The sequence below is a fragment of the Scyliorhinus torazame genome, chromosome 14, assembly GCF_047496885.1.
Source record: "Scyliorhinus torazame isolate Kashiwa2021f chromosome 14, sScyTor2.1, whole genome shotgun sequence".
Classification (NCBI taxonomy): domain Eukaryota; kingdom Metazoa; phylum Chordata; class Chondrichthyes; order Carcharhiniformes; family Scyliorhinidae; genus Scyliorhinus; species Scyliorhinus torazame.
The window spans coordinates 44,677,813-44,705,369 of NC_092720.1; the positions used below are offsets into that span (position 1 = coordinate 44,677,813).

A 27,557-nucleotide genomic window follows, 5' to 3' on the forward strand; every position below is an offset into this window, starting at 1 on the left:
AACCTCTCGCCCATGATGTCACGAGATACACTCCCCAAAGGGTGTGACCTCATTTTAATAAATGTTAATCTATTTTAATCTATTATTGCCACCCCTGGCAAGTGGACCTCCGCCAAAATATTCACACCTCGCGGATATGACATCACACCTGCAGGGTTTACAACCAGATTGGCTATGCACAAAACAATCAAGAGGATCCATTGGGGGCACAGTGCCAACCTGGCAGTGCCAACCTGTGCCAGGGCCCAGTGCCAGGGACGGAAGGTTAGGTGGGGTTACTAGGTTACAGGAATGGGGTGGAGGCATGGGCTTGGGTGGGGTGCTCTTTCCAGGGGCCGGCGCAGACTCGATGGGCCGAATAGCCTCCTTCTGCACTGTAAATTCTATGATTCTATGACCCTAGTAAGAGCTCCATGAGAGTGGGGGTGCGTTGACATGTATTGGGTTAGGGGGAGAGCGGACATTGGGGGGAGTTTGCCAGCGATGAATGTCAGGAGGTCTGAGTTTTTGGTGGGGATTGTCAGTGGGGGTGGGGGAATGCCCCCAATACTTCTGTGATGGGGCTAATAAGCTGCAGAGCTGACCGGGGTGCCCTTTGAAGATGGTACCTTGATCTCTTTGGGGCCGGCACTCAGGTCTATGAGGACCTGCCCCACCAGAGTGACGGTGTGAACCACACCCACTCATTTTCTTTTAGCAAAGAGGCTTAAGATTCCATCAGAAAACTGGTCTCCTTGCTGGTGAGAGAGGGGTGGAGCCTGAAGAGAGATCTATTGGGAGGACCCCAATGCTTGCAATCCTGGGGGGGGGGGGGGGGGGGGGGGGGCGTCGCTAACCCTGGATGCCGCCGATGGTGATGGGAACGGGTCACTGAAGATCCAAAGCAGGCGATGGTGGTGTCATTGTGGGGGGGGGGAGAGGTGGAGGGAGAATGCCCTACTGTCATTGTCAATCTCTGTAAAGCGGGGTTGCTGCCATGTTTAAGCCCCGTCCCTCTCAGTGCCAGTGCAAAACTCGCACCCTCCCAAAAAAAAAAATCCAAGTGTGAATGGATTGCGATCTGGATCATGCCAACACATCCGGCAAGAATCGCACTGCGTTTCTCGCCGGAGAGCACACTTAGAAATCTTTTGGAAGAATCGGGCCCTTTGACTTGACGGCAGATTCAAATTAACACCAGTACTGTGGAAATTAATTCTGCCAACTTCACTAGGACATTATGGGCAGCTTCCTTTTGAAGTTAATGGCAAATGCCGTCACTTCGCCACTGACAGCAAAATTAAGACTAGCGACAGGGGGGAAACCCAAAGAGAAAATAACACTTTGGCTGGAGTTCTCCGGCTGGTCGCTGGCGGCAGGATGCGCTGGTCCCACCGGCAGCACCCCCCCCCACCCGTGGGTTTCCCGGCAGCGTGGGGTGGTTTCAAATCAGAATTCCCATTGACAGAAGCAGGAGCAGAGAATCCCAACGCCTGTGAATGGCGTCCCGCCTCCCACTGCCGAGGAACACGAGGCTGGGAGGCCAGCGGATATCGCCCTTAATCAGCGGAGGACGGGAAGAAAGAAGAATTAAGGAATAACTGGAAAATATCTAAGACAGCTATTTCTTCATGGTCTGGACACTATAAACTGCGGAGGGACTTGCAGTTACTTTGTAACTTTCCTACAATCAGATTGACATTCATCGGAACATTTGTTTTGATTCTAGCGAGATTATTCCTATATTTGATTTAATAATCAGTCCTGTCATTTTGCAATTGTTTATTCTGGGTCATGTGATATTTTCATTGATTTCTTCCCAACCCCAGAGCATTTAATGCAGTCCACTGCATGAGCTTTTACTGCCAAATCTGTCAGTGTTAGACTGCGGTCAGAGTTTTAAACTGTCTGAACTTCTATTTTTTTTTGCCAGCGTACTTTCCCAACCAACATGAAGTTATTTCTTGCACTAGCCGTCTGTCTGCATCTGTTTACATCTTGGGCTACGGCATTAAACACTTATGTGGCAGTCGCCTGCAATGGGCAAGAAGCTCTAGCTATGGCAGAATTGGCAGTGGATCACATCAATGTAGACCGAAAGCACGGATACAAGTTAAGCCTGGACAGAATAGAAAACGCCCAGGATATGAATGAGGTATGTATGCAAGCTAGAATTGCTGACCGGTTTAACTCTCCTGGCTGCTGATGTTACAAATTCATGAGTAGAAAGAGTTATATTGGGAGGAAATATTGGTTCTCTGATTCACTGGGATAGTGAGGATATGGGTGGTGGAGTGGGGATGATGGAGTAACCCAGTTTGATTTTCCACAGCCTGAGGGAGTGCCTCTGATCCTCCCATCCTGCAGAAACAGAATTAAACTTATCCTTCAACTCCTCATCGATCCAGTCGTGGATTGATGCATAGTGCATGCCACGCCCAGTTCCATCCTGAAATGTCCCCAGGGGCCTACTGACATAACGAAACCCTGATTTTAATATTTTAATTTACAGCGTGCCCTCTGCAGATGGCCGCCTGAGTTGTCTATTTGGAGGACTGCAGTGGTCTGGAGATGGCCATGAGGGAAACAGTGTGGTGAATTCTTCCACACCATTTCCTGTTTGTGACTCCACTCGTTTTTGACAGGCAGGGTGGGCCAACCCACAGTGTCACATTACTCATATACCAGGATGCATTTTACCTGCCCTTTGGCATAGGCTGGGGAGGAGGGAGGAGCCTCACGGGATGGCAGGATGGGGCGGGGAGGGTCATCGTCTTCCCTTCGCCTTCACCCGCATGCCACCCAGAAGCCATCTGAGCCACTTAAGTGCCCAAAAATGGGCCTCACCCTGCCTCTGCTGGAATTCAGTGGGGGGGGGGGGTGGCCTGCCAATGTGTGGAGAAGCCTGCTAGGTACACCCTGGTGTTCTCCCAGTGGGCTCGGGGTGAGAGCAACACCACTGTGTGCCCTCACCAACACCCTCCACCCTGGTTGGGACCTGCCTGGAAAGTTGTATGACTCTATAAATGAATGGAAGGATCATAATGAGTGATTATTCTATGCATGCTCATTGCAATGCTGGCAGAAAACTAACTTTGATGCTGCTCCTGGTTTGAATGATTTCAGTTTCCAGCTAGTCTGTGCCAGCCTTGGTGGCCAAGGTGGCAAAGGGCATCCACAGGGTTACAGGTGGCCCTCCAGAAAAATACTCTGAAGGCAGTTGGAGCAGATGGGACTCCAGCTACAATGCAACATATGGGCCTGAATCACCCGGCCTTCACTCCTGTCCCTGGACATTACTTTCAGTACAAAGATTCACTTGTCTTCTGTGCAAAAAACATTGCATTGAAACACTTCACAGAATGTTCAAGTAGTTCATCTGTCCCTGCTTCAATGTTTGCTTCTACCATGGTTTTCCTTGGCAATAGTGTAGGGATGTGGTATTTATTTTCTAATTTCCTGTTCTTCACTTGGAGAAGAAAATGTGGTGGCAACTTACAGCTGTTCTGTGATCCTCGTGATTCACCTGTGATGAATGCTATGTTTCTGTTGGAGGGTGAAATGGTCTTGTTGTTACTGTCGGTTACTCTGTCTTTACCAAATGGCTACTCTAGTTTCTTACCTACTTCTTTGGCTATCCTCTGAGCCAATTGGCTGGCAGACAGGTTCATACCTACCTCTTCCAGTTAATAGGAAGAAAGTGTCAGCTTATCCCATGCCAAGATATATGTCAAGATGAATGGCATTTCAGCCAGAAGTGAAATAAAACATCAAGAATGAGGGGAAAAATAAGTAAGCCACTCATAAAATAACGCAATGTCAAATGGATACCTGAGTTATAATATTATTGACGTTACTGAACTAATTAAAAACTGTTTGCATGCAGCTAAATGTACTGTATGAGTACCTATACTCACAGAGTCAAACATTTATACTTACAATGGCAATACATTGAGAATATATTAATATTCTTATTCCATATTGAGTACTTAACAACTATTTCCTTTTTAGGTAAATGGGACGACTTTCCATTATTTGGATATTGATGTCCGAGAGACAAAATGCCATTTGCTGAGCCGTAAACCACTCAAGGACTGTGAAATCCGATCATTCAGGGACATTGTGAGTATTCTTCCCTTAAACGCCAATAAATGCATTGAAGTCGTATTCAGACTTTAGGACTAGATTACTGTTCCGTTCTGTGAGTTATATAGGGAAACTGATTATAGGATTCCAAGCATGAGCGTCGCGTGGCACCCATGGGTGTCCCTTCACAGATGTGTCTCATGTATTCCCAGGGAACCTCAGGACTTTTGCCCTGTGTGTTCTTAAAAGGTCACAGCAGAATTCTCACCAAAGGTGAGCTGAATGAGTAGATTTTGCAGTCCCACCTGCCATGGAAATCATAGCAGGCAGGACAGAAAATTTGACGGACCATTTAAAGGTCCATGACCTTGGGTGGCAATTTCCAGTCTTGAGGTGGACGCAGCCAGAAAACGCCGCCCGATATGTGAACAATGGTAAAACCCAGCAAAGGCCCATATCTCGATGAGGCAAACATGAGGTTGATTATCTTTTTTACCAGGGCACGTGGATCCCTTAGAAACTCAGTTGATTTAATGTGGGTATTTTTGGGGCTGCGAACCTCTGAGGCATAAGTGGCCCGCCCATAGATACAGATAATCCTCCATGTCAGAATTTGGGATAGGGCTAGCATGGTGGACAAGGCTCATTGTCACTCATATCTTTAAAGGGACTAGTTTTGAGATGGGCATTTTAAAGGCCAAATTAAAGAACACTTACGAAGAATATGTTTCTGTGTTTAGTGTGCAGTAAAATACACTGTTTGAAAAGATACGGTAAACATTTTGTTCACCCATCCTCAGTTACTTCTTTCATCAGCGAGAATCAGTGAGCTATTATTACTGATGAGGTGCCAAGAACAAAATGGTTTGTCCTGTTAATTGCCAGATGGAAAAATTGCAAAGTAGAACGATAACATTATGGGTCACTGTTGTCTAAAATATTTGCAATGTTACAAACTGGCTGTGAAAAATGGTAGTGTATTGGTAATGTCACTAGTTTAGTAATCCACAGGTACTGGGGTCAAGGGTTCAATCCCACTATCACAGTTGGTGGAATTTAAATTGAATTAATTAATCTGGAATATAAAACTACTCTCACTGATGGGGACTGTGGGTGCCCCCCCCCCCCCACTGATGGGACCCCCCCCCCCAACCCCCCCCCCCCCCCCCCCCCCCCACACACACACACACACAAAGGACCTCCCCAACAGAAGTGCCAGAGTACTGCCTGGGCATGACCCTCTCCCCAACCCCCCTTCCTCATGGGGTGTGTACCTTCCTGTGCATCCTCAGCAGGGACCATGCGTCAGCACCCCCTTTGTCTGGACCTGTGGCAAACCTCGCCAATGTGGTGTCACGTTGGTGGTGGGGGCTCCGGAATGGCCTCGGAAGCCACTCAGTACAAGACAATATGGCCGATAAATGCCGACCTGGCCAGTGACCCTCACATGCTGAAAACAAATACAAAAACAAACCTGCCCTCTGAGGTAGCTGAGTAAACCGCTCAGCTTAGGGACAGTTAGGGGTGAGCAATAAATGCTGGATTTGATCCCATGCAAAATAAATAGACAAAAGTATTATATATGTTAATATTAAGCCTCTTTGCCAGCTGTTAGCACCTTTGTTAATGTACCAGATATAATTTACAGATGGTAATATCACAATTTGTTATTTCTGGACTTAGTGCTCCCAGCATTTGACTCATATTCTATCGAAAACAGTCCAAAACCCTGCACGTACCCAATATTTGAGATCAAAGTATGACTCACCAAGTGACTGGACAATACTATACATTCTACACCTATTTAAAACTATTTTTGTCTCTTTGTCATCTTAGAAAGTAGATGGAGATTGTAAGATAGTCGTCGAGACCAAAACCGGAGCTCCTGGTCATGTGACAGGCTACAAGTGTGAAATATCTCCAGGTATTTACCTTTTCTTAAACTGGTAGATTAACTCACAATTCAGAGCTGTATAGCGACAGCAGATGTGTGGCGCTAAATGTAAGTTTTACTAGTGAAAAGTTACTGTTACACTTACAACACCATATGCCACCCGTCACTGTTGGTTCTGTTTTGCTTTGGGGTTTTTGATGGTTGGAAAGAAAACTGCTTAACACACGATTTTACTAATTTTAGTAGGTGCTCGAAAATGTAACACTTTAATTCCCATGGGATGAGTATCCTAGTGATATGAAAGAAGACAAAGCCCTGATAATCAGCTTTGAACTGGAATTAAGAGCCATTTAAACAGTGTAGGGAAGGCCAGGACATCTGATAACTGAACAATATTACTGAGGAATGGAGTACAGCAGAGTGAGGAAGACCAGGTTTACTGACCGGAGCTGGATGCCCTTCTGGAAGCAGTCAGGGAGAGGAGGAACATTCTATATGATCTTTCTGGCCACTGCACTCCCTCAGACACATCTGATGCAGCACGATTGGGCAGATGTGTTCCAAACAATGAGTGCAGTGCCCAGATCTGCACGAGCTGGAAAGACATCAGGAAAATTGATCTGACCTTAAGAAATCTGACGAGGTAAGGCACCAATACTGTCCGAAATGACAAAATCCGCCCCATCGACATGTGCAAGAAAGTCACCTGTGCTAACAATTTGATACTTTGATAGTAAAAGATGCTGAGTACCCCTGCCATAATAGGTGCAGGAAAGCCAAGGGATGTTTTATCTGAATGGTGATCCTTGGGATGTATGCTTTAATTTCAATTAGGAAATTCATATGGCAACCTGTGTGCATAGCAACAATTCTTAAAGGACTTCACACAAGAAAGCTGTAGATCACGCCAACATTTTAATTTGCTCCCACTACTTTCAATATCTCTGCCCTGCTTTCAATTGGCAAGAAAGGGCACAAACAAGAGTTAATAAAGGAATTTAAGCCATTGATTCCACTCTTGAAATCATTGTCAGAGAATGAATTGAGGAGGCACAGTATTGAGAGGCTTTCCTTGATTTCAGGGCATACGTCAAAATTCAAGTCAAGCTGGTCCGATGACTGATTATCACGGCATACAAATTCAATTGGAAGAACGCTATAGTTGAAAGTAGAGCTTAAAGATAGTTGTTTGGGACAACATTTTGACATCTTTGTTCTCTTCTCCTTCTTAGGATGGAATGGCAAAACTGCTGCCACTGCCAGTAACTCTGAGCAAGCCAGCGTCCAATGGCACCATTACCACCTCTGCTAATCACCAGCTCAGCTGCACAAAACCATAGCGAGATGGAGAGGTAATGCAGTTGAGTCACAAGGCTGGTGAGGAGGAGCAAGTGGTAAAAGCTGCTGTAGGCTAATCACCTGTTGGCCAATGGCCCAGATCCAGTGCCTAGGGATTTCAAACCTTGCACAGCCTGCTTAGAAAGGAGATATGCGCAGGATCAATATAAGTCATTTAGGTTGATTCCAAATGAACCATAACATTCTGGGGAACAATATGGAGGAGCCGACTACCTAGATTGTCATAGAATAGTTGACTGCACTGGAACTTATCTGGCAGAATATCACAATCCTGTATCATGTGCTGCAACCCTGAGCTCAAGTCACAGGCATAGCAGCTGCATCTAGCATCCATTTTCAGCGTTGCTTTAGAAACCTTGGCTTCAATCATAAAGACCCTGACTCGACCAGCTTCAGCATGCCAGGAGAAGCAACCTTGAGACAGAGATTCACAGACCTCATAATGGCTCATAGTTCTGTTCTCAGATAGACCAGTGAACAAGTTGAGGGAGTGTCCAGCAGCAGGGGAATGCCTGGAGTAAGAGGGGATGAGGCATTCGACCATCCAGTCCATCAAACATCAATGCACAAGTGATAGTGGATGTGCAGTGGCCAATTCAGTTAACTGCAAAGCATTGACATAGTTAATTCAAATCACAATTGTAAAATGCAAGGAAGTATAAGACTTTCAGAATCTCACCCTGCAGCAGACTCTATATACTTCTTTGCTGATGATAGTTGGTTAGGTGCTGTACACCAATCACAATCCACAAGCACGGTAGCACAAGTGATTAGCACTGTGGCTTCACAGCGCCAGGGTCCCAGGTTCGATTCCCCGCTGGGTCACTGTCTGTGCGGAGTTTGCACGTTCTCCCCGTGTCCGCGTGGGTTTCCTCCGGGTGCTCCGGTTTCCTCCCACAGTCCAAAGACGTGCAGGTTAGGTGGATTGGCCATGCTAAATTACCCGTAGTGTCCATAAGGGTTGGGAGGGGTTATTGGGTTGCGGGGATAAGGTGGAAGTGAGGGATTAATGTGGGTCGGTGCAGACTCGATGGGCCGAATGGCCTCCTTCTGCACTGTATGTTCTATGTAATCTATGTAAGAGGAACACTTAAATCATGCTAACAGCATTCACTGCACTGCACAATGGATTCAGCAGCTATAATGCACTGATTTGAAAATTGTTATTGTTTACAATAATGCATAACTGCAGCAAAATATGGCATCAGATGGTATTTGAGAAACTTGACAGGAAAGAGTAGAGGAAGGTGAATTATGTACAGATGACTAGACGCATTCATTGGAAGGCATCCTTTATGCAAGGAGCACTACGTTTTCTTTCTGCATTGTTAGATCAGCAGTTCATTGTCATATTTATCCTTTTATCTATCATGACTTTGTCATCCAGTTCTTGCATTCACATGGCAGGGTCAATTGTTCATAAAACCCTTGCATGAGGGGTTATTATGAAAGATATTCCCTGATCAATCCGATTTCTGACGCTTCAACATCCCAAGGGTATATTAGATAGGCACTTTGGTTGGAGCATGAGCTTCATTGTGTATGCACTCTGCTTCTGGTGAATGGCTGTGATGAGACATGACTGCAATGGAACTCTTTCTGTTTCCCTCTACACATAAGGTTGGCTTTAGATAATTCCACAAAATGAAGCTGTTGTAGGAGCTATTGGGAAAACACGTAACAACATACAATTCAATCAATGACCTCCTGAACTCTGGGAAAACGGGCTGATTTGTAACAATTGTACTTTCTTATGTTGTTTCTGTCATTCAGTGGCAGAAATAATGAAAATAGTTGACCGTGCTGAATAATGCATTTGTGATTTCCTGGATAACAACTGTTAACAGTGGAGGCGAGATCTTCCTGCTGTTCACACTGGCGACGGGATCTTATGGTCCCTCCGCTGTCATTGGGATTTCCCATTGAATCCAACCCATGCTGTCGGGAAACCCACGGCAGGGATGTGCCTTTGACCAGAAATCTCGCCCTGAATAACACTTCACCTAACCCCTTCCATTTTCGGCAAAGTACATAAAAATTGCGAGCCATGGTGATTTTGATGGCAAGGGGTGCCATGTGTGCATGTTTCCTTTTCAGAAAGAGATGGCAAAGATCTAGCGTACTGATTTGAAAATTTGCAAAACCTCAACCACCTTAGGTGTTTATTTTCCATCATTTCACCTATCTATGCCTGTGATGGTAGACCCAATGGTTTGCTTACTGCCAGATCCAGATGTGCTTAGTGTGTCAGCTGACCTGATAGGCAGAATTTTGTGCCTTCTGTTGGCCTTCCTCCTCCAATTGCAGTCCTGCTGGAGTAGATATAGGCTACAAATGAGAAAAGAAAACTTTTTACCTTGACAACACGGTTGGAAAATCTTCACCACACAAACCACAATGGCTCAAGATGTGAGTTCATCTTTTTCAAGGGCAATTGGGAACGGCAATAATTGCCAGCAATGCCCATTTCCCAGGAATTAACTATTTGCCCTGGTCAGAGTTCTAACCCAATTATTCTGCAATGCTCAGTTGGAATGTGCATGTATGAGGACAGAATTGGATTTCATTGATCTTCCTCCCAGGAATAAATTAACTGTCATACTCACTGACCAGACTTATGCATGAAGGTGGATGATGTGTTGTTATTATAAGTCCTACATGACCCTGACCTCCCATTCACTTTTTCAACAATAGTCGTTCAAAAATCTTAAATCTCCATTGGGCTAATTGATGTGAACCACCAGGAAGTCGAACTGTCTTCTATTGACCCATGATCAATATCCAAATCTGGCTGGTGAAAATAATATATGATGGAATAGATTTTTGATTTCACCACTGTGGAGGAGCAGCTCACGTGGCCTCGGTAGAAACTACTGATTTTCATGACATTGTCTGCCATTTGGGTGGTTGGGGTGATGAGCGCTTTAAAACTCCTAAAGCTGCCATAAACTGCTTGTGAGCATTTGATAAATGTCCATGATTGCTCCAAGTTAAAAATATTTATTGTATTCCGTTCAAGAAAGAGGTGGCATCCGAGGATTGTTGAAATCCTCGGGGTTCGTTTAGCACAGTGGGCTAAATAGCTGGCTTGCAAAGCAGAACAATGCCAGCAGCGTGGGCTCAATTCCCTTACCGGCCTCCCAGAACAGGTGCCGGAATGTGGCGACTAGGGGCTTTCCACAGTAACTTCATTGAAGCCTACTTGTGACAATAAGCAATTATTATTATTAAATCACATAACTGAGAACATACCTCTCTATAACAGATTCACAGGGAGCCACTCACCAAGAAACAGCTGAGAAATGTTGGTGTTTGATAAAATGTTGATGAATGAATTGAAATATAACCTGCCAAAAAATTGTTTGAACAGTGATTACTGAAGAGAATGTTGGGGAAGTAGTTTCTAAAAAATGAGGGAATGTTTACAAGTTATTTCAATAGACAGTTGGGTTGGGGCCATGGGTTAATTGGGCTCAGTGAGGATAATGGAAAGCAACTTGGCTCAGTTTGGCACACTGGGTCAGGTCCTGCACATTGCCACACTTTTGGGTGGAATTCTAATTGTGCTGTTCCCAATGGCATAACCGTCACTGTGCGCTTCTTCTGCCCTCTTGCGCATTTTCTGTTTCCCAAGCTATCCCAAATAAAAATCTAAGTTCTGGCAGCGTGCACAGGAAATACATACGATTCCGTGGTGGGGAAAACTTTTCATTAGTGAAACCAACAGTTAGCTGACAATGCTGATGCTGTTGTTGGCTATAAAAGAGCCTTCTGGGCAAAACCCGAAGGATGTGCATCACAGCCACAACTTTGCTGTCAAATACCAGTGCCTGTTGACCACATCCTGATCTGCTTCCCCCTCTGGTGCTGGCTGCTGCTGGCGTTGTAGCCTCAGTTGTTGACAGCCTAGAGCTCTCCTTTGTTTCATCCTCTTCCTGTTCCTGACTTTGCAGGAATGTTGGGTGAATGAGGCCCAGAGGTATTCCAGCAATTGAAATGTATGAAGAAGGCAGCCAGTGAGATGAGATCGTGTGTGTCCATGGATTTCACTGTTGGAAGTGACGAGGAGTGAGATTTTCACCTCCTTTCATTGGCCCAAACCAAATCTCCACCCAACCTCTCCGCTCCTTGAGGCACCTGATCCCAATCCACACACACAAAACTCCTCTCCCCTCATCCCTGACTTGCCCATTGCTGGTCCCGTGTCTCCATGTAATCTCTCATTCTCCAGCTCCTCCCCTTTCTGCTGCAGAGCTCAGCGAAGAAAACCTCAGAACTTACACACAACTGCATAAACCTGACTGGGACATGGCACCTTTAAACAGATGTGAACCCGGTCCCTTGAGACTCCATTGTGTCGCAGGCTTTATTTTTAAGGTAGTAGGTAATGATAAAAAGTATCACGCTAATAAGCGTTCATGGTATGCAAATGTATTACAAGTACAAACCCACCATAGGACGGGGTGAAGCATGACCCATGGCAAACTCACCGCTAACTAATCCTGACACCTCAACCCGCAGTCGTGGAAATGAAATTTCGGCTCCCGCATATTCAAGTCACCCCACTCACTGCATTTACAACTCTCGTGGTCTCCATAAAATCCCCCTGTTTGTGTGCAGTGAGGTTTCTGTTGAAATTTGCATGGAGTCAGTGAAAATGCCAGTTCTGAGCATGTGTGAGGGACAATTAATTGCGTGCTCACGAACTATTTGCCTTTGTGAGGGTTTTAAGTATGAAGAATTATAATTCTGTCATGAATGATCACACTTTGAAATAATAGTGCTGGCACTCATTAGCGTCTGTGACAGGCAGAGAGAAATGGGGGATTTTCTTTTTAATGACTGTATCCTCTAATATTTTACAGATTCAGCCGACGATGTTGCTGAAAAATGTCTTGACTGTCCACACCTAATACTTGCAAATAGCACTGGAGCTCAACATGCTGTACAGGTCTCGCTTGAAAAATTCAATAAAATAAGCAACCATATGCACACCTTTACACTTGAAGAAATAACACGAGCTTCCACAAAGGTCAGTCAAAAAGGTTTAAACTTTTTCTGTAGCTTTTCATTGTCTTCACACTCCTACTGGTGAAAAACTAAGTGCAAGGCCTATTAGACCAATCACATTGTCTCCGATAGACAACCACAATGAGATCCTCCTTTATTCCTCTTCATTCTAATTCCCCTGAACTTCCATAAGGATAGATTGGCACAGATTAGAATGAGATCTAAATAGAATGGGAACTGAATCCATCACAAACCAAGCATTCAGTTCATCGGCTCCATGACATGTCATCTTGCAAAATACAAAGTTCCTCACATGAGAGGGCAGATGGGCAAATGACCATTTGCCACAAACCTATGAATGCTCATCTTCAACCAACAACTGGAGATGTACAGGAATGACCCTGATGACTTTCCAATGTTTCCTATCCTCACAATGAAACAGCGTGTGCTGCAACATACTTCAATGCAGCTCCAACCCACCTGGCACTGAACCATTCTATTCATCTTCTCTTGTGAAGATAGAAAGGGAATTTTCTAAACACCACAAATCAGTGTTTAGCAGAAACACTGGTGCTATTAATATTTAACAGATCTTGTTCTTTGTAACAAAAAGTGCAATTTGATATATTTTTCAGAGAATCTTAATGGCCTCCCCTTCAGAATAAATGCAGCACCTGAAACAGTACAGAATCACGAGGTGGATCTTCAACTTGTTGCCCAGGAATAAAACTGGTGTTATGTATCAATGGAAATGAAAATTGGACAGTTTCTGTAGTGAGCAGCCAATCCGCAACAGCAGTTTTACTTCCCGGCAGCAAGTGGGAAATCCATCACCTATACTGCAGGCAGGTCCTAACTTTATCCCAAGTCTATCTGATCCTAGCATGGTCTGAAGCAGATGCACTTAACTTGCCCTCGGGTCACCAGAATAAGAGGAAAAGAGTTCAGGCAGGGTCTCCTATCCTGATTGCATTTCAGCGATTACTGCTGGAAAGTGCCAATGTGTGAATGGGGCTCTGATGTTGCTTTCCCAACATGTTGAGGTACTGGAGGGATGTAGACACTCATTGAAGCATGTAAGAATGAGTTCGTGCCTTTGGAAAAGTAGAGCTGAGATAAAGGGTAGAGTAATCAGACCACAATCCATGTTATCAAGAGAAATTTGTCTGAATTCACCAGGTGGCACAGCGGTTAGCACTGCTGCATCACAGCGCCAGGGTCCCGAGTTTGATTCTGACCTCATGTGACTCTCTGTGTGGAGTTTGTACATTCTTTCCATGACTGCGTGGGTTTCCCCGGGTGCTCCGGTTTCCTCCCACAGTCCAAAGATGTGCAGGCTCGGTGGATTGGCTTTGCTAAATTGCCCCGAGGTGGGGTTACAGGGATAGGGTGGAAGATTGGGCCTCGGTCGGGCGTTGTTTCGGGGGGCTGGTGCAGACTCGACGGGCCAAATGGCCTTCTTCTGCACTGTAGGAATTCTATGATCCGAGATTGATGCAAGGAGCTGATATGGAATTCATTTGGATGGTCAGGTTATTTCCTGATGTTTGAGAATTTCAGTGTAAAAATTGATTTCCCCCTATTGGATTTGGGTGGTTACCCCAGTGATGTGGTGGGGAATCCCTCTCAGAACTTCACGGGTAAGCATTTGCATGGCAATTGCAAGAAGCAGAAACTTCCTCCCTGCCCTGCACTGTGAACCACCTGAAAATATCATTTAAATTGCAACTTTGGATGATTCTGCCAGGATTACATCAATAGTTACCCAGAAAAATATAGAAGAATTAGAACCTCTACTAACTTCTGGGTGACTATTGCAAAGACTCAGACCCACCCCACCATGGGAACGCGCCCCATACTCCAACCCTGTCAGGGATTCCACGCATACCCCCCTCGGTATTCTTCATCTCTTCAACACCCCATGGATTGACCCTAAGCGCACCAGACCCCTCACAGCCCAACCCCTCCAAACCCACCCCACCCCCCCCTCACCCAACCTGAGCTCCACATAGCAGGCCAGACCTGATCCCCTGCCCCTGTTCTCGAGATCTGACCCGACCCCCACTCCCTGACCAAACCGGACTCCCACCCACAAGCCCAACCTTCCTTACATGACCCAAATGGACTCCTCTACATAACGGGATGGACTTCTCTACATAACGGACCCACTCCGACTCAACCAGACAACCCCTCAACACCCTGACCTCTTACAACTCCCCCAAGATATGGAGATGCCGGCGTTGGACTAGGGTGAGTACAGTAAGAAGTCTTACAACACCAGGTTAAAGTTCAACAGGTTTGTTTCAAATCACTAGCTTTCGGAGCACTGTTCCTTCCTCAGGTGAATGAAGAGGTATATTCCAGAAACATATATATAGACAAATTCAAAGATGTAAGACGATACTTTGAATGCTTGCATTTGAAGACTTAATTACCTGCAAATGCTCGCATTCAAAGTTTTGTATTGCATCTTTGAATCTGTCTATATACATGTTTCTGGAACATACCTCTTCATTCACCTGAGGAAGGAGCAATGCTCCGAAAGCTAGTGACTTGAAACAAACCTGTTGGACTGGTGTTGTAAGATTTCTTACTGAACTCCCCCAAGGTCCAATCCTATCCATCCTCTCTGATGTCCAATTCCACCCTGGTCCTCCCAAGGTCTGATCCCCTCCCCCCCACCGAGGTCCAACCCCCAGCCCCCAATGTCCGAACCTCCAACTCCCCCAACCCCATTAACTCTTGGCCCACACCCCAAATCCTATCCATTTACCTTAGGCACTTACCCTTTCCCTGGTTTGTCAATTTCAATCTGACCTCAAAACCTACCTGGTTTTATGATGGCTAGTGCAGAAAGCCTCTGCCGGACTTTGACATTGGGCTTCGGGGACAGATGCGCTGCCTGGATCTTGCCTGGCCTGAGAGAGAAGATCTGAGGCAGGCAAGGAAGAAATGGGTAAGTGGGAAGGCAGTGGCAATCCGATGCCAATGCCACTCTGAGGTAGTTACGGACAAATGGTTTGGAACCTCATTCATAAAAGTCTCTGTTGCAAGAGATGAAAATATTACAGCGGTATCTGTCTTTTTGGATTTGACTGCTATTAGTTTAACACGATCATCAATTCAACCTGCTTTTAGCCTCACCAATGCAGCATAAGGCCTGAATTTACCCTTGGCATGGTTTAGCTTCCCACCCTCCGAAAACCCGCTAACTCCGAGTGCCCTGTAGCCATTGCACACCCGAACAAATGGCTGCCGGTGTAATTTCTGCCCCTCATTTGGGAGGAAGTCCAGCCTTAAAGAGCTGCCAGCCAATCTGGCCAACAGTTGGCCACTTGAGGGCATTAATTAGGGAAAGGGAGAGCTTTCCGCTCGAGGCCTTGCCTGCCCCAGTGTGAAGTCATTGCATAGTCAGGGAGGGCGGGAACCCGAAGGGAATCCCAGTCCTTCAATTTCACGCTCCCTCACCACCTAAAACCCGCCGGAGGGGGAGCATGGAATTCAGGCCCAGTTTCTCAATCCCGTCAATCGATTGTGCTGCTACTTTGCAGGGCAGAAAAAAATTCAGGATATAGTACTGGTTTCTGATAATTCTGGCAAAAATTAAAATTTGCAATCACAATAAAAGCAAGAATTGACTCACAATTGACGTTTTCTTTTAACACTACTGTGCCATGTGTTTCAGGGTCCTGGGACTCCAGTGTTGGTGGAATATGTTATCCGGGAGACACCATGTCGCAAAGGCAGTCTTGCTTGCCCGCTAATTCACCTTCCAGATCCTGTGAGTACATTGAAGTCGAAATAGATAATGCCGACTGAGTTACAGATTATAACCAAATTGCAACATTTTGGTGGTTTATTAATAGAATAATAGATATTTGGTTATCTGCAAAATGATTGAGAGTTGATGCTTAATTTATTTACTCATGGGTATGTGGGAATGTATAAATTTTAATGTAACAAAGGAGTTCAGATGGATTGGGTAAAAAACAATGAAAACCTAGTAGTGATTCTAGCCAAATCAATGGGTTTAAACAGTTCAATTAGCGAATGCTTGCATCTCCAGGTTGATTCAGAGGCACTAACTCTGTGGTTTGCAGGGGATTCACTGAGCGTGCTGTTGGAAGCTAATGGGCAAGACTTTAGCTTTGAGAATCATGCACACTGATGTTGACAAAAGCCATTGTGTCAGTACTCGGCTTTAGACCTCGGTGTCATTATCGTAGCTAAATGCCTATCAGATCCTTGTAAGAAATGTTTCAATTTAAGCAGGTCGGCTGATCACTGCCAGTGGGCTGAGCTGATGTCAATGTGTTTGGGGTAAATGTTGTTACACTTAATCTACTGACATGAATATTACCTGCTGATTGATACCAGTTGATGCATTAGTTAATTGGGAGAGCCAGGTTATTCTGGCCTCATATACTGAGTTAAATCATGGAGCTCCAACATTATGCATGGACCTGATACATGTGCCTATGGCTTATATTATATAGCTGTTACCTTGTGTTACTGGGGGCGGCACAGTAGCACAGTGGTTAGCACTGTTGCTTCACAGCTCCAGGGTCCCAGGTTTGATTCTTGGTTTGAGTCACTGTGCGGAGTCTGTACGTTCTCCCTGTGTCTGCGTGGGATTCCTCCGGGTGCTCCAGCTTCTTCCCACAAGTCCCGAAAGATGTTAGGTAATTTGGATATTCTGAAATTTCCCTCAGTGTACCCGAACAGGCACCGGAGTGTGGTGACTGGGAGACTTGCACAGTAACTTCATTGCAGTGTTAATGTAAGCCTACTTATGACAATAAAGATTATTATTATTATCATTATGATGCATCATCTGTAGATACAGAAGTAGCATTAATTCAAGTTATTTTTGCTCTGCCTTGGATACGTTTCAGTGAGTTCTGATTTGGCAAATCTAATCGATACATTTTGCTCCATATTTGGAACCAGTGGTATCAATACAATGTGAAAACTCAGTTAATAATGAGTTTTAATAATAAATTAGAGCTACGCTACTTAAGAAGGAAATCAGAATCATACAACGAGTAATTGAAATAATGAATTCAGTTCCCACAAAAACCCTGAATGCTGGGTCAGTTTAAAAGTTTAAAGCTGAGATTGATTGATGCTTATTTGGTAAAACTTTCAAGGGATACGGAACACCGGTGGACACATGGAATTGAGGTACAGGTCAGTCGTGATCTGATTCAATGGTGGAACTGGCTTGAAGGGCTGAATGGCTAGTCCTGTTCCAGTGTTTCCATGTTCCTATATATTCCAAATGCATTGAACTCTGTGTTTAGTGCAAAGTTTAATTTGATTGGATGACTTAATAGATTAGCAACAGCCCCAAGCAGTGGGGTTGGTCACTGTGGTAGTGTTTACCTCAGAATGGATCCAAATATTGTTGATCCAGAAATGTGGATTACTTACAAATTCCTTTGTAAGGATTATTTCAAATTTGGTTGATGCACATGATCATTTGTGTTGCAGGCGTTCAGTAAACATTTCAGAAAAATTACTGCTTCACAGAGATTTAGATTGTGAGATCTGTGAAAAATTGTAGTTTAGGAATAGCACAGTAATGTCGTTCCTTTGGGCAGCATTCACAGGGAACTTCCGAACCATACTCCCTGCAAAAATAGCTACCCACTTGCAGCATGGGACAATTTAGCACCATCAGACACATTTCATCATTATATTTGTTTCTGTGTTTTTCTTTATTGTAGGATCGTGGATTCTGTGCATCTACTGTCACTCCTCTGAATTCTACTGATGAGACAATTGAAGTAGCTTGTGAGCTCTACGGCACAAAGGTAATGCCCTAGTCTTCAGTGTGCTACATATAGAGACCAATGTTAACACAGGATTATGGCTAGAGGCCTACACTTAAACACACACATCATCTGCAGCAGATATTCTATCAATAAAGTTTACTACCTGCTTAACATTATTCATAAAGCTCAAGTCACCACAGCTTAGGATAAATATATTGGCTTTGGGGGGGGGGGGGGGGGGGGTACAATACAGATTATGAGGTCAACTTGCATAAACATGACATACACTCTTTGAGTGTCTTGGAGATAGCTTTAACACATTTATTAAGCTGTTAACGATTCTCCTACTTGGACTCGACTCTCCTGTTAATCCCGCTATAGCTACTCAGACTAACTAACCAGTCTGCTACAATCCACGTGGTGGGTGTGATGTTTTTCAATCAACCCTGTCTGTACTCACTAAGTGTCTCCACTGGAAAGAGACTTTTATATGAGTCGGTGTAATGCCCCCCTGTGGTTGTGTCACATCTGAGTGTGTCATGACTGCCCATTGGTCGTGTCCTACCTTACTGACCTATTGGTTGAATGGTGCTCCCTCTGGTGTCTAGCTATGTGTAGTGTGTTCACATTAACCCCTTGTGTACTTACAGTGATGCATATCACCACATAGATATTTCCATTGATGGGGGAATCTGAAACAAGGGACACATTCTTAAAACTAAAGCTCAACCATTTAGGAAGCGCTTCCTCACATAAGTGGCAGATGAGTGTGCTGAAATTTTCAAGACTGAGATCGACAGATTTTAATTATGTGGGGACATCTTAAAACAAGATTTGCTTTGTGGTCGGCGGTGAGCACTCTTATTTCAACACTGATGACAAGCTCCATGCCATTCCATGCTATCATCACTGGTTCAAAGCCCTATTGGCCAATATGGGAATTGAACCCGCCCTGTTGGCTTTACTCTGCATCACAAACCAGCTGTCCAGCCAAATAAATTAACTAAACCGGCCTTATCCTTATCCTGGGGGCCGGTTTAGCTCAGTTGGCTGGACAGCTGGTCTGTGATGCAGAGCAACAGTGTGGGTTCAGTTCCCCCACCAGGTGAGGTTATTCTCAACCTTGCCCCTCAGGTTAAATCACCACCAGTCAGCTCTCCCCCTCAAAGGGGAAAGCAGCCAATGGTCATCTGGGGCTATGGTGACTTTAGTCCTTATCCAATAGTAATATGTGATTACATGGATTGTGGCAATTCTAAAAGGAACCTTCTCACGGGTGGGTAGTGATTGCTGGTCTGGCCAGCAATGTACACATGAGCAACTATTTAAATAAAATGACCAAGAGTGGGGGACAGGTTGATACTCCCTCACTGAATACATTGTTATTGGACCGTCCAAATGAAAAGCTATGACAGCCTTTATTCACAATCTCACAAGACAATCCTAGGATGGTGTGATACTGTCCCTACCTTAGCTGCCCTATTTCTTTACATTTTGGCAACCCTTCCCCAAAAGAATACACTGCTGTTCTGGAGCTCTGTGATTAGGTACATTTTGGAATCCAATCTTCTGGTTTAGGGAGTGGACAACACATGATCCATACTCATTGGCTGGAGTAGGAAGCATGGTAGCATGTATTCCAGACCATTTACCAGACTAGAATATGATATTCATGGCCTGGGTGGATTTTCCAGATTGTAAGCACTGGAAGCAATAAGTTATTCAGATCACCCAGTCACTTGTTGGAGTAGAGCATGAGTTACCATGCCAGTCAATCTAGTTGCCTTCTCAATTGAGAAATGCATAGAATCATGCATCAGACCAAGAATCATGCATTTGACCAAAAGGTGATGCAGGACAATATCACTATTGTTAGAAGGTATTCTGAGGGACAGGGGGCGGGATTCTCTGAAATGGAGGCAGAGTGTTCGTGCCGGCGTGAACGCCGTTGAGGTTCACGACAGCACGAAACGGCCTCTATCCCGACCGATTCAGGGCCCGATAATGGGCTAGGAGCGGCGCCGCGTCTTTTACGCGTGCCAGGCCTTGGCGCTGCGTAAAGGCGGCGCCGCATACATGACGCGGCCGGCGCCGCATAACTGGCGTCACCCGCGCATGAGCGGGTTGGCCGGCGCCAACCCGCGCATGCGTGGTTGCCGTCCTCTCCGAGTCCACCCCGCAAGAAGATGGCGGACGGATCTTGCGGGGCTGTGGAAGAAAGGAGGTCCTCCTTCAGAGAGGCCAGCCCGACGATCGGTGGGCACCGATCGCGGGCCAGACCCCATTTGAGGCCCCCCCGCCCCCGGTGCAGGATCCCCCCTCGCCCCCCCCCCCCCGCAGGCCGCCCCCCCCCCCAGCGGTCTAGCGCTGTTCCCGCCGGCAGTGACTAGGTGTGGATGGCGCCGGGGGGGAAACCGCCATTTTGGGCAGGCCGCTCGGCCCATCCGGGCCGGAGATTCGTGGGGGGTACCGATGAATCGCCATTTTGGCTGTCTCGGGCGATTCACTGTACCGCGTCGCGCAAAACGCGATTGTGCCGATCTGGCCGTTTCCGTGAATCGCGGGAGGCCGTCGGATCGGCGTCGCGGGAAAATTTGGCGACCCAGGCGATTCTCCCAACCGGCGCGGGAGCGGAGAATCGTGCCCAGGATCTATAGGCTTTTAGACAGGCAAGGGCTAATTAGGGAAAGTCAGAATGGTTTTGTAAGGGGAAAGTCTTAAATTCGATTGAATTTTTTGAAGGGGTAACCAAGAAGGGAGATGAGGGCAGTGCGGTCAACGTTGTCTACATGGACTTTAGCAAAGCCTTTGACAAGGCACCGCATGGTAGGTTTGTGCAAAAGGTTAAATCTCACGGAACCGAGGGCAAGGTAGCCCATTGGATACAAAATTGGCTTGGCAACCGAAACCAAAGGATGGTTGTGAAGGGTTATTTTTCAAACAGGAGGCCTGTGACCAGTGTTGGGCCTCAGGGATTGGTGCTTGGTCCACTGTTATTTGTTATATTTATGAATGATTTGGATGAGAATGTAGAAGGCATATTTAGTAAATTTGCAGATGACACCAAGATTGGTGGCATAGTGGATAGTGAAGAAGGTTATCTAAGATTGCAACAGGATCTTGACCAATTGGGCCAGTGGGCCAATGATTGGCAGATGGAATTTAATTTGGATAAATGTGTGGTGATGCGTTTTGGTAGATCAAATCATGGCATGACCTACTCAGTTAATGGTAGGGTGTTGGGGAGAGTTACAGAACAAAGAGATGTAGGGGTACATAGGTTCATAGCTCCTTGAAGGTGGAGATGCAGGTGAACAGGGTGGTGAAGAAGGCATTCAGCATGCTACGTTTTATTGGTTAGGATATTGAATACAGGAGTTGGGACGTCTTGTTGAAGTTGTACAAGACATTGGTAAGACCACACATGAAATACATATTCTGGTCAATTCTGAATTCAGTTCTGGTCACCCTATTAAAGGAAGGATATTGTTAAACTAGAAAGAGTGCAGAAGGATGCGACCAGGACTTGATGGTCTGAGTTATAAGGAGAAGCTGGATAGGCTGGAACTTTTTTCCCTGGAGCATAGGAGGCTTAGGGGTGAACTTATAGAGGTCTATAAAATAATGAGGAGCATAGATAAAGTAGAGAGTTGACATCTTTTCCCAAAGGTACAGGAGTCTAGAACTAGAGGGCATAGGTTTAAGGTGTGAGGGGAGAGATACAAAAGATACTAAAGGGGAAATTTCTTCACACAGAGGGTGATGAGCATCTGGAATGGGCTACCAGAGGCAGTGGTAGAGGCAGGAATGATTTTGTCTTTTAAAAAGCAGTTAGACAGTTACATGGGCAGGGTGGGTATAGAGGGATGTGGGCCAAATGCGGGCAAGTGGGACTAGCTTAGTGATAGAAACTGGGCAGCATGCACAAGCTGGGCCGAAGGATCTGTTTCCATGCTGTAAACATCTATGACTCACTCAAATTTTCCAACCAGCACTAAAGAGAGAATACAGGAAAGAGGGAACCACTCAGAACCTATAACCTTTGCAGTGCTGGCCCATATTCTACCCAATACATGTACAAGTAACCCTATATGTTTATTAAATTGACAGTAGCAACATGGAAGCCAGCCCTCTGGAAAAGTGAACCCTCCATAATACACTGTTTGTGGCATTGTTCTAATGCAAGAAAAAGGATGTGTGTACATCGCGTGTAACATAAGTATTCAAACATCTCTTAAATTAACTAATGGATGATAATAAAAACTCAGGTCAACATTTCAAAAACAAAGAAAAGCTAACTTTCTCAGCTCCCAAATCAGAAAATACATGAAAATGTATGTGCTGTGAGAATTTAGTCAATAAATAATTAAAAACTACAATATAACTCAAATATTGTGACATTGTAGGTAGCAGAGGTTCCTGGACCTGCAGTAGAAGGGGAAGGTGGTGCTGCACCAACAGTACATGCTGAAAGCGATGCCACACTGGCAGCAGAAGTGCCAGTTGATGTCACACCAGCGGTAAAAACAGAAGATTCTACTGTGGCAGAACCAGAAGATGGTAGTCACACTCAAGGAAGAGAAGACCATGATGCTCCTTCTGCAGCACCAGATGCTGTAAGTGCTTCTCCAGAAGTAGAAATATCTGAAATTATTCCGCCTAAACGCAAACGAGCTGCAGACGAGTCTTCAGAATCCTCTGAAGAACTGATTTTCAACACTGGGAAACAAGTCATCCACTTTCCTGACCTACCTGCAGATCCGACAACCTGCCCAACAAAGCACAAATATCCTGAGGATCAGTGACCTGTCATTCCAAAGATAAAGCAAAACCATTTTTCACAACGTGGTGCAATTTTTTACAAATGGTTAATCACTTCAGAGCAAGGAAAATGTAAGACAAAATTTCCCTTATACCCTACCTCAGGGAGATTTACAGTAATAAAATGTAATTGTAAAATGTACATGGGATTTGCACAGTTGTAGTAAGTGTCCTATTGTAGAAGCGACCTATTGGAAGAAGACATCTTGCCAGTGTGATTTTGTAAATCCTGTATTCTTGTAGTGTGACACCGTTACTTTTAATGTGCAATAAAAGGTGTTTTAAATGAACATACTAAGGTGGGACCGTTCTTTTATGCAGTGTTGCTAAGCAAAGACGGCACTATTTTGATAAATATTTGTAAAGGTAAAAAGAAAGGTTTGCAATTCTACTTTTCACGACTTCAGGATATTACAAGCTTTTCAATCAATGAAATACTTTAGAAGTATAGGGGCTGGTTTAGCACAGCGGGCTAAACAGCTGGCTTGTAAAGCAGAACAAGGCCGGCAGCGCGGGTTCAATTCCTGTACCAGCCTCCCCGAACAGGCACTGGAATGTGACGACTAGGGTTTTTTCACAGTAACTTCATTTGAAGCCTACTTGTGACAATAAGCGATTCTCATTTCATTGCATTTCAAGTGGAGTCACCTCTGAAGGGCAGCTATGGATGGCCAATAAATGCTGGTCCAGCTAGCGACGCCCACACCCCATAAATTAATTTTTAAAAAGCTTTAGGAGGGTTACAGGAAGTCAGGCAACCAGTTAGCACACAGAAATATCCCAGAAACATCAATATCACAATGGGCTGATAATCTAATTTTTAGTGATACTGGTTGATGTATAAATAATGGCCAGGACAGGTGGAGAGCTCCCTTGTTTTGCTTCATCACCATCTTTTTGAGGGTGTTAGCAGTTTGTGTCCATTGTATGCTGAAATACAAACAGAAAATGCTGGAAAAACCCAGCAGGTCTGGCAGCATCTGTGGAGAGAGCAGCAGAGTTAATGTTTCAAGTCCATTACGAACCGTCTTTGGAGCCTGACACCAGTCAATATGTAATGCCGATTTGATACCAGAGGTGTCATTTGCTTTCCCTTGCCAATCCAGCTAACGACTCTCTTAAATAAGCTGAACAAGTGTCCAACAGCAGGAAGGAACTCCCCCCTCCTCCCTTCCCAACTGGGGTGGAATTTTCCTATCATTCTTCCCAGCAGGATATTCTGGTTCCGCCGATGGCAAGGCCCCAACACAGCTTCCAGCAAAACATGCCGCGGGAATGCTGGTGGGGGTCGCGGGGGGAGGGGGGGGGGGATGGGGGAAACTTGCCCCTGGTGCTATTCAAAGGGATCATCTGCAACTTGGAAGTTAGTTACTGATTACTTTCTATTGACGCCATTTGAGTTGTGGGCGTGCTGGTAGTTTGAAGAATTAATTAAAGTTGGTGAAGTCAGGGAGTGCTACATGTGGGAGAAGCCTTTGTGGTGGCTGGAAAGTCAGACCAACTGCTCCCTCGTGGATGCTCCAGTTATCGTCCCCCTTGGGCTGTAGCGTGGAAGGGAATCAGTGCAGATGCAGCAAAGATGTAGACAAGTTGCTCACAGCTGGATGAAGAGGAAGGGGAGGGCTCGCAGCAAAGGGCCTTATCCACCTAGGGGCTTCCGGAATACTTTACTCACTTCCATCTAAAGAGAGGACTAGTTATGTATCATCTGCGCTTTATGAGGAGGGTGCTCACAGAACTCAGCCACTCCTTGCAATCAGACCTGCAACCTCAGAGTGGGGTAAGGAAGATGCTGCCGATGGCTGTAAAGATGGCTGCAACCCTGGATTTCTTTGTGTCAGAATCCTTCCAGATTAGAGTAGGCAACATATGTAACATCTGCGAGTTTGTCATCCATTGGTGACATCAGCAATGTGACAAGGGCTCCTTATGGTACAATCTCTCTGAGCAGGATGGCTTTGCCGGGATAGAGTGCAGGATGCTATCGACTGCACACATGTGGCTTTGCAGATGCCACATCTGAATGCTGAGGTGTAGTGCAACCTCAGAAGTTACCATTCACTGAAAGTGCAGTTGATGTGTGACCATGTCTAGTAGATCATGCTGGTGAATATTCCACCCCCGCTTTTGGTGAGCAGGAAATCCAGTGGGACCAGAGAATTGAGGGAGTAATCCCAAAACTCCTCTTTTTACTTCGGCAGGATTTCCATGCTTGACTCCCCCCCCCCCCCCCCCCCCCGCTCTCACCACCACCACCACCAATGATGTCATGGTGTTTTTTCCGTGAAAGGTTGGGAACCCCATTACCACACATTCGAATTTCATTAGCTGCCCACCCCACTGTATTATCTCCCCTCGAAGGAGTGCTTCAATTGGGGGGTTCTGAGGGGGCGTTCCTACGGGCACTGTGTGACCATGGTTGGGGGTGGGGAGGATGTTCCCTGGAGGGGTTTCTATGTCCATGTTTGGGACAGGAGTAGTTCCCTTGAGGGGTCTCCATGTCTATGGGGGATCCGTTTTTGTTTATTTTTGTTTAAGATCAGGGAGCCCTTTTTAAAGGGCACCCTGATCTCTTGAAAGACGACGTTGCTGGTGACGTGGGTTCATCCAGATGTGATGACGTGGAAGCCGCCTCCAGGATTTTATTTTGACTAAATGCCAACAAATATGGCATGAGAAGCTGGCAGTGGAGTCTAATCCCATGAGTCAACTCTCACCTGAGTTGACACTTACTCATAAAGTGCCAAAGTTCGACCCTGGCAGCAGTTCCTATGAACACAACCCCAAATCCTCTAAGTGTAACAGACCCACACCTTACCATTCCTCCACTTTGGATTTGTTAGTATATTTTAATGCCCTTGCTTTGCTTTCCTCATTTCCTTTCTAATTTCACTAATTTCCTTTCTATACCTTGCTGGGTTAGACTTTGGGTGGCTCCTGTTTGTTATGCAATGGAAGCTGAGACATTGGCCATCAGGTACTACATTGTGGCCTGGCCTGTTATCATGGAGGTGGCCACCACTTTTAAGATTGGAAAGGCTGGACTCCAAGCTCTGCATAAAACCCTTTGTGGGGTTAGAGCTCCATGCATTTTGATGTTTACAGGAACCAGCCATATACTTACCAGCCTGTACACTCCTCCTTCAAAATTCTCATCATTGTCGTCCACAGCAGAACATAAGTCCCATCTTACCCTCGGGCTGCTGGAACCCTCACTATCCTTTCCCCTTGCCCTGACTTGTGCTCAGTTACTCACCAGATGCAGATTGCTGTACTTTAAAATGCATCTGATGCCAGTACCTGTGCTGGTGGTTGTGCGTGTGAGATCAAATGACAGTGATTTTTCAATCTCTTGTTAACCTTGCTCCTGCACCAGTTATTGACGAGGCAGCAGTTCTTGTCCATCCGAAAGGATAAAGGTAAAAGAGGAGAATTGGGATGAGGCAATTGGGGAAAGCTAGAGCTGTAGGCTTACGTCATCAGCTTTTAAATCAAAATTGATTGTGGAATGAAGTGATTAGGCAGGAATATACCACCATCCCCAACAGTTTCAGCCTTCCCACTGACCACAGCTTCAGCACAGGCTGTGCAGGTAATCTCTAGGCCTGTCTCCTCCATGGTGATGAGGGCACACAGCTGTGCCAGTCCCCTGCCAGTCGGTATTGCTGCCTCTGATTATGCGCCACCTCATCCTTCAAGAGAGAGAGAAACTGTTGGTACAATCTGTTTAGGTAATGTGCTTGCCACAAATGAATAACTGACAGTGTGTTCAGGCGATGAGGTGAGTGTGTGTGAAACCTGGGCAGTTCTAAGGGCTTGAGGCCAAGGGAAAAATTAATGTTGATATTGAGTCATCTGGATACAGACCGTTGAGAGGAGAGTGAGGAGATGGGTGTCGTGTTGGGTGCTCTGCTACACAGACGAACCAACACAGTTGCAGATGGTACAACTCTGTTTTATTACTATCAATAACAACATCTGTAAACTTGTTACTGTGGTTCGTTCATTACCCTTTAACCTGTGGACCCAGCCCTAACACTATCTTGGAGAGGCACTCAGCACATGGTGAATGTCTGAGTGGCTTGCTGTGAGCTCTGTGCCCTGAGCTGTCTCCTGCTGGAATGAGCGGGAACTGTGGTGTTCCCCGTTTTGTAGTGCGTGTGCCCTTGCTTGTGATTGGCTGTGATGTTGCGTGTGTGTTGATTGGTCCGTTGATCTGTCCATCAGTGTGTATGTGTGTTTGCACCATGATGTTTATCTGAATATCATGACATCCTCCCTTTTTTTACAAAAATATGTGCCTATGTGTTAATAAATATAGATGTGTACTGAGCGCAGCTGAATGTGTGTGTGCAATATCTACAACATGTACATGAGGCTAAACTATATACATAGGAAGGTGTCAGGTGCAACATAGCAACGAGGTTGTACCATAAACAAAACAAGTGTAAACATCAAACATCAAAAACGAACTCCTGTAACGACAAAAAGAGAAACATATTAACATTGTGGCATGAAACTTTAGTGAGTTCAATGTACAAACAGGCTCATAAGTCCAGCCTAGTAGGTGGGCGACGAATTCGGGTTGACCGTTAGGGTGGCACACCATTCATCACCCGGATTGACACTGT

At 45.4% G+C, this 27,557-nt stretch overlaps 1 protein-coding gene across 1 annotated transcript; it reads left to right on the forward strand.

Annotated features, from left to right (window-relative positions):
- Positions 1-1,836: 1,836 nt before the first annotated feature.
- LOC140389688 (alpha-2-HS-glycoprotein-like) lies at positions 1,837-23,216 on the forward strand. Its single transcript, XM_072474066.1, has 7 exons — positions 1,837-2,134; positions 3,991-4,101; positions 5,902-5,989; positions 12,184-12,350; positions 16,014-16,109; positions 18,058-18,144; positions 22,512-23,216. Exons 1-7 carry the CDS (start codon positions 1,931-1,933, stop codon positions 22,908-22,910), a joined length of 1,152 nt encoding a protein of 383 aa, XP_072330167.1. The 5' UTR covers positions 1,837-1,930; the 3' UTR covers positions 22,911-23,216.
- The last annotated feature ends 4,341 nt before the right edge of the window (positions 23,217-27,557 follow it).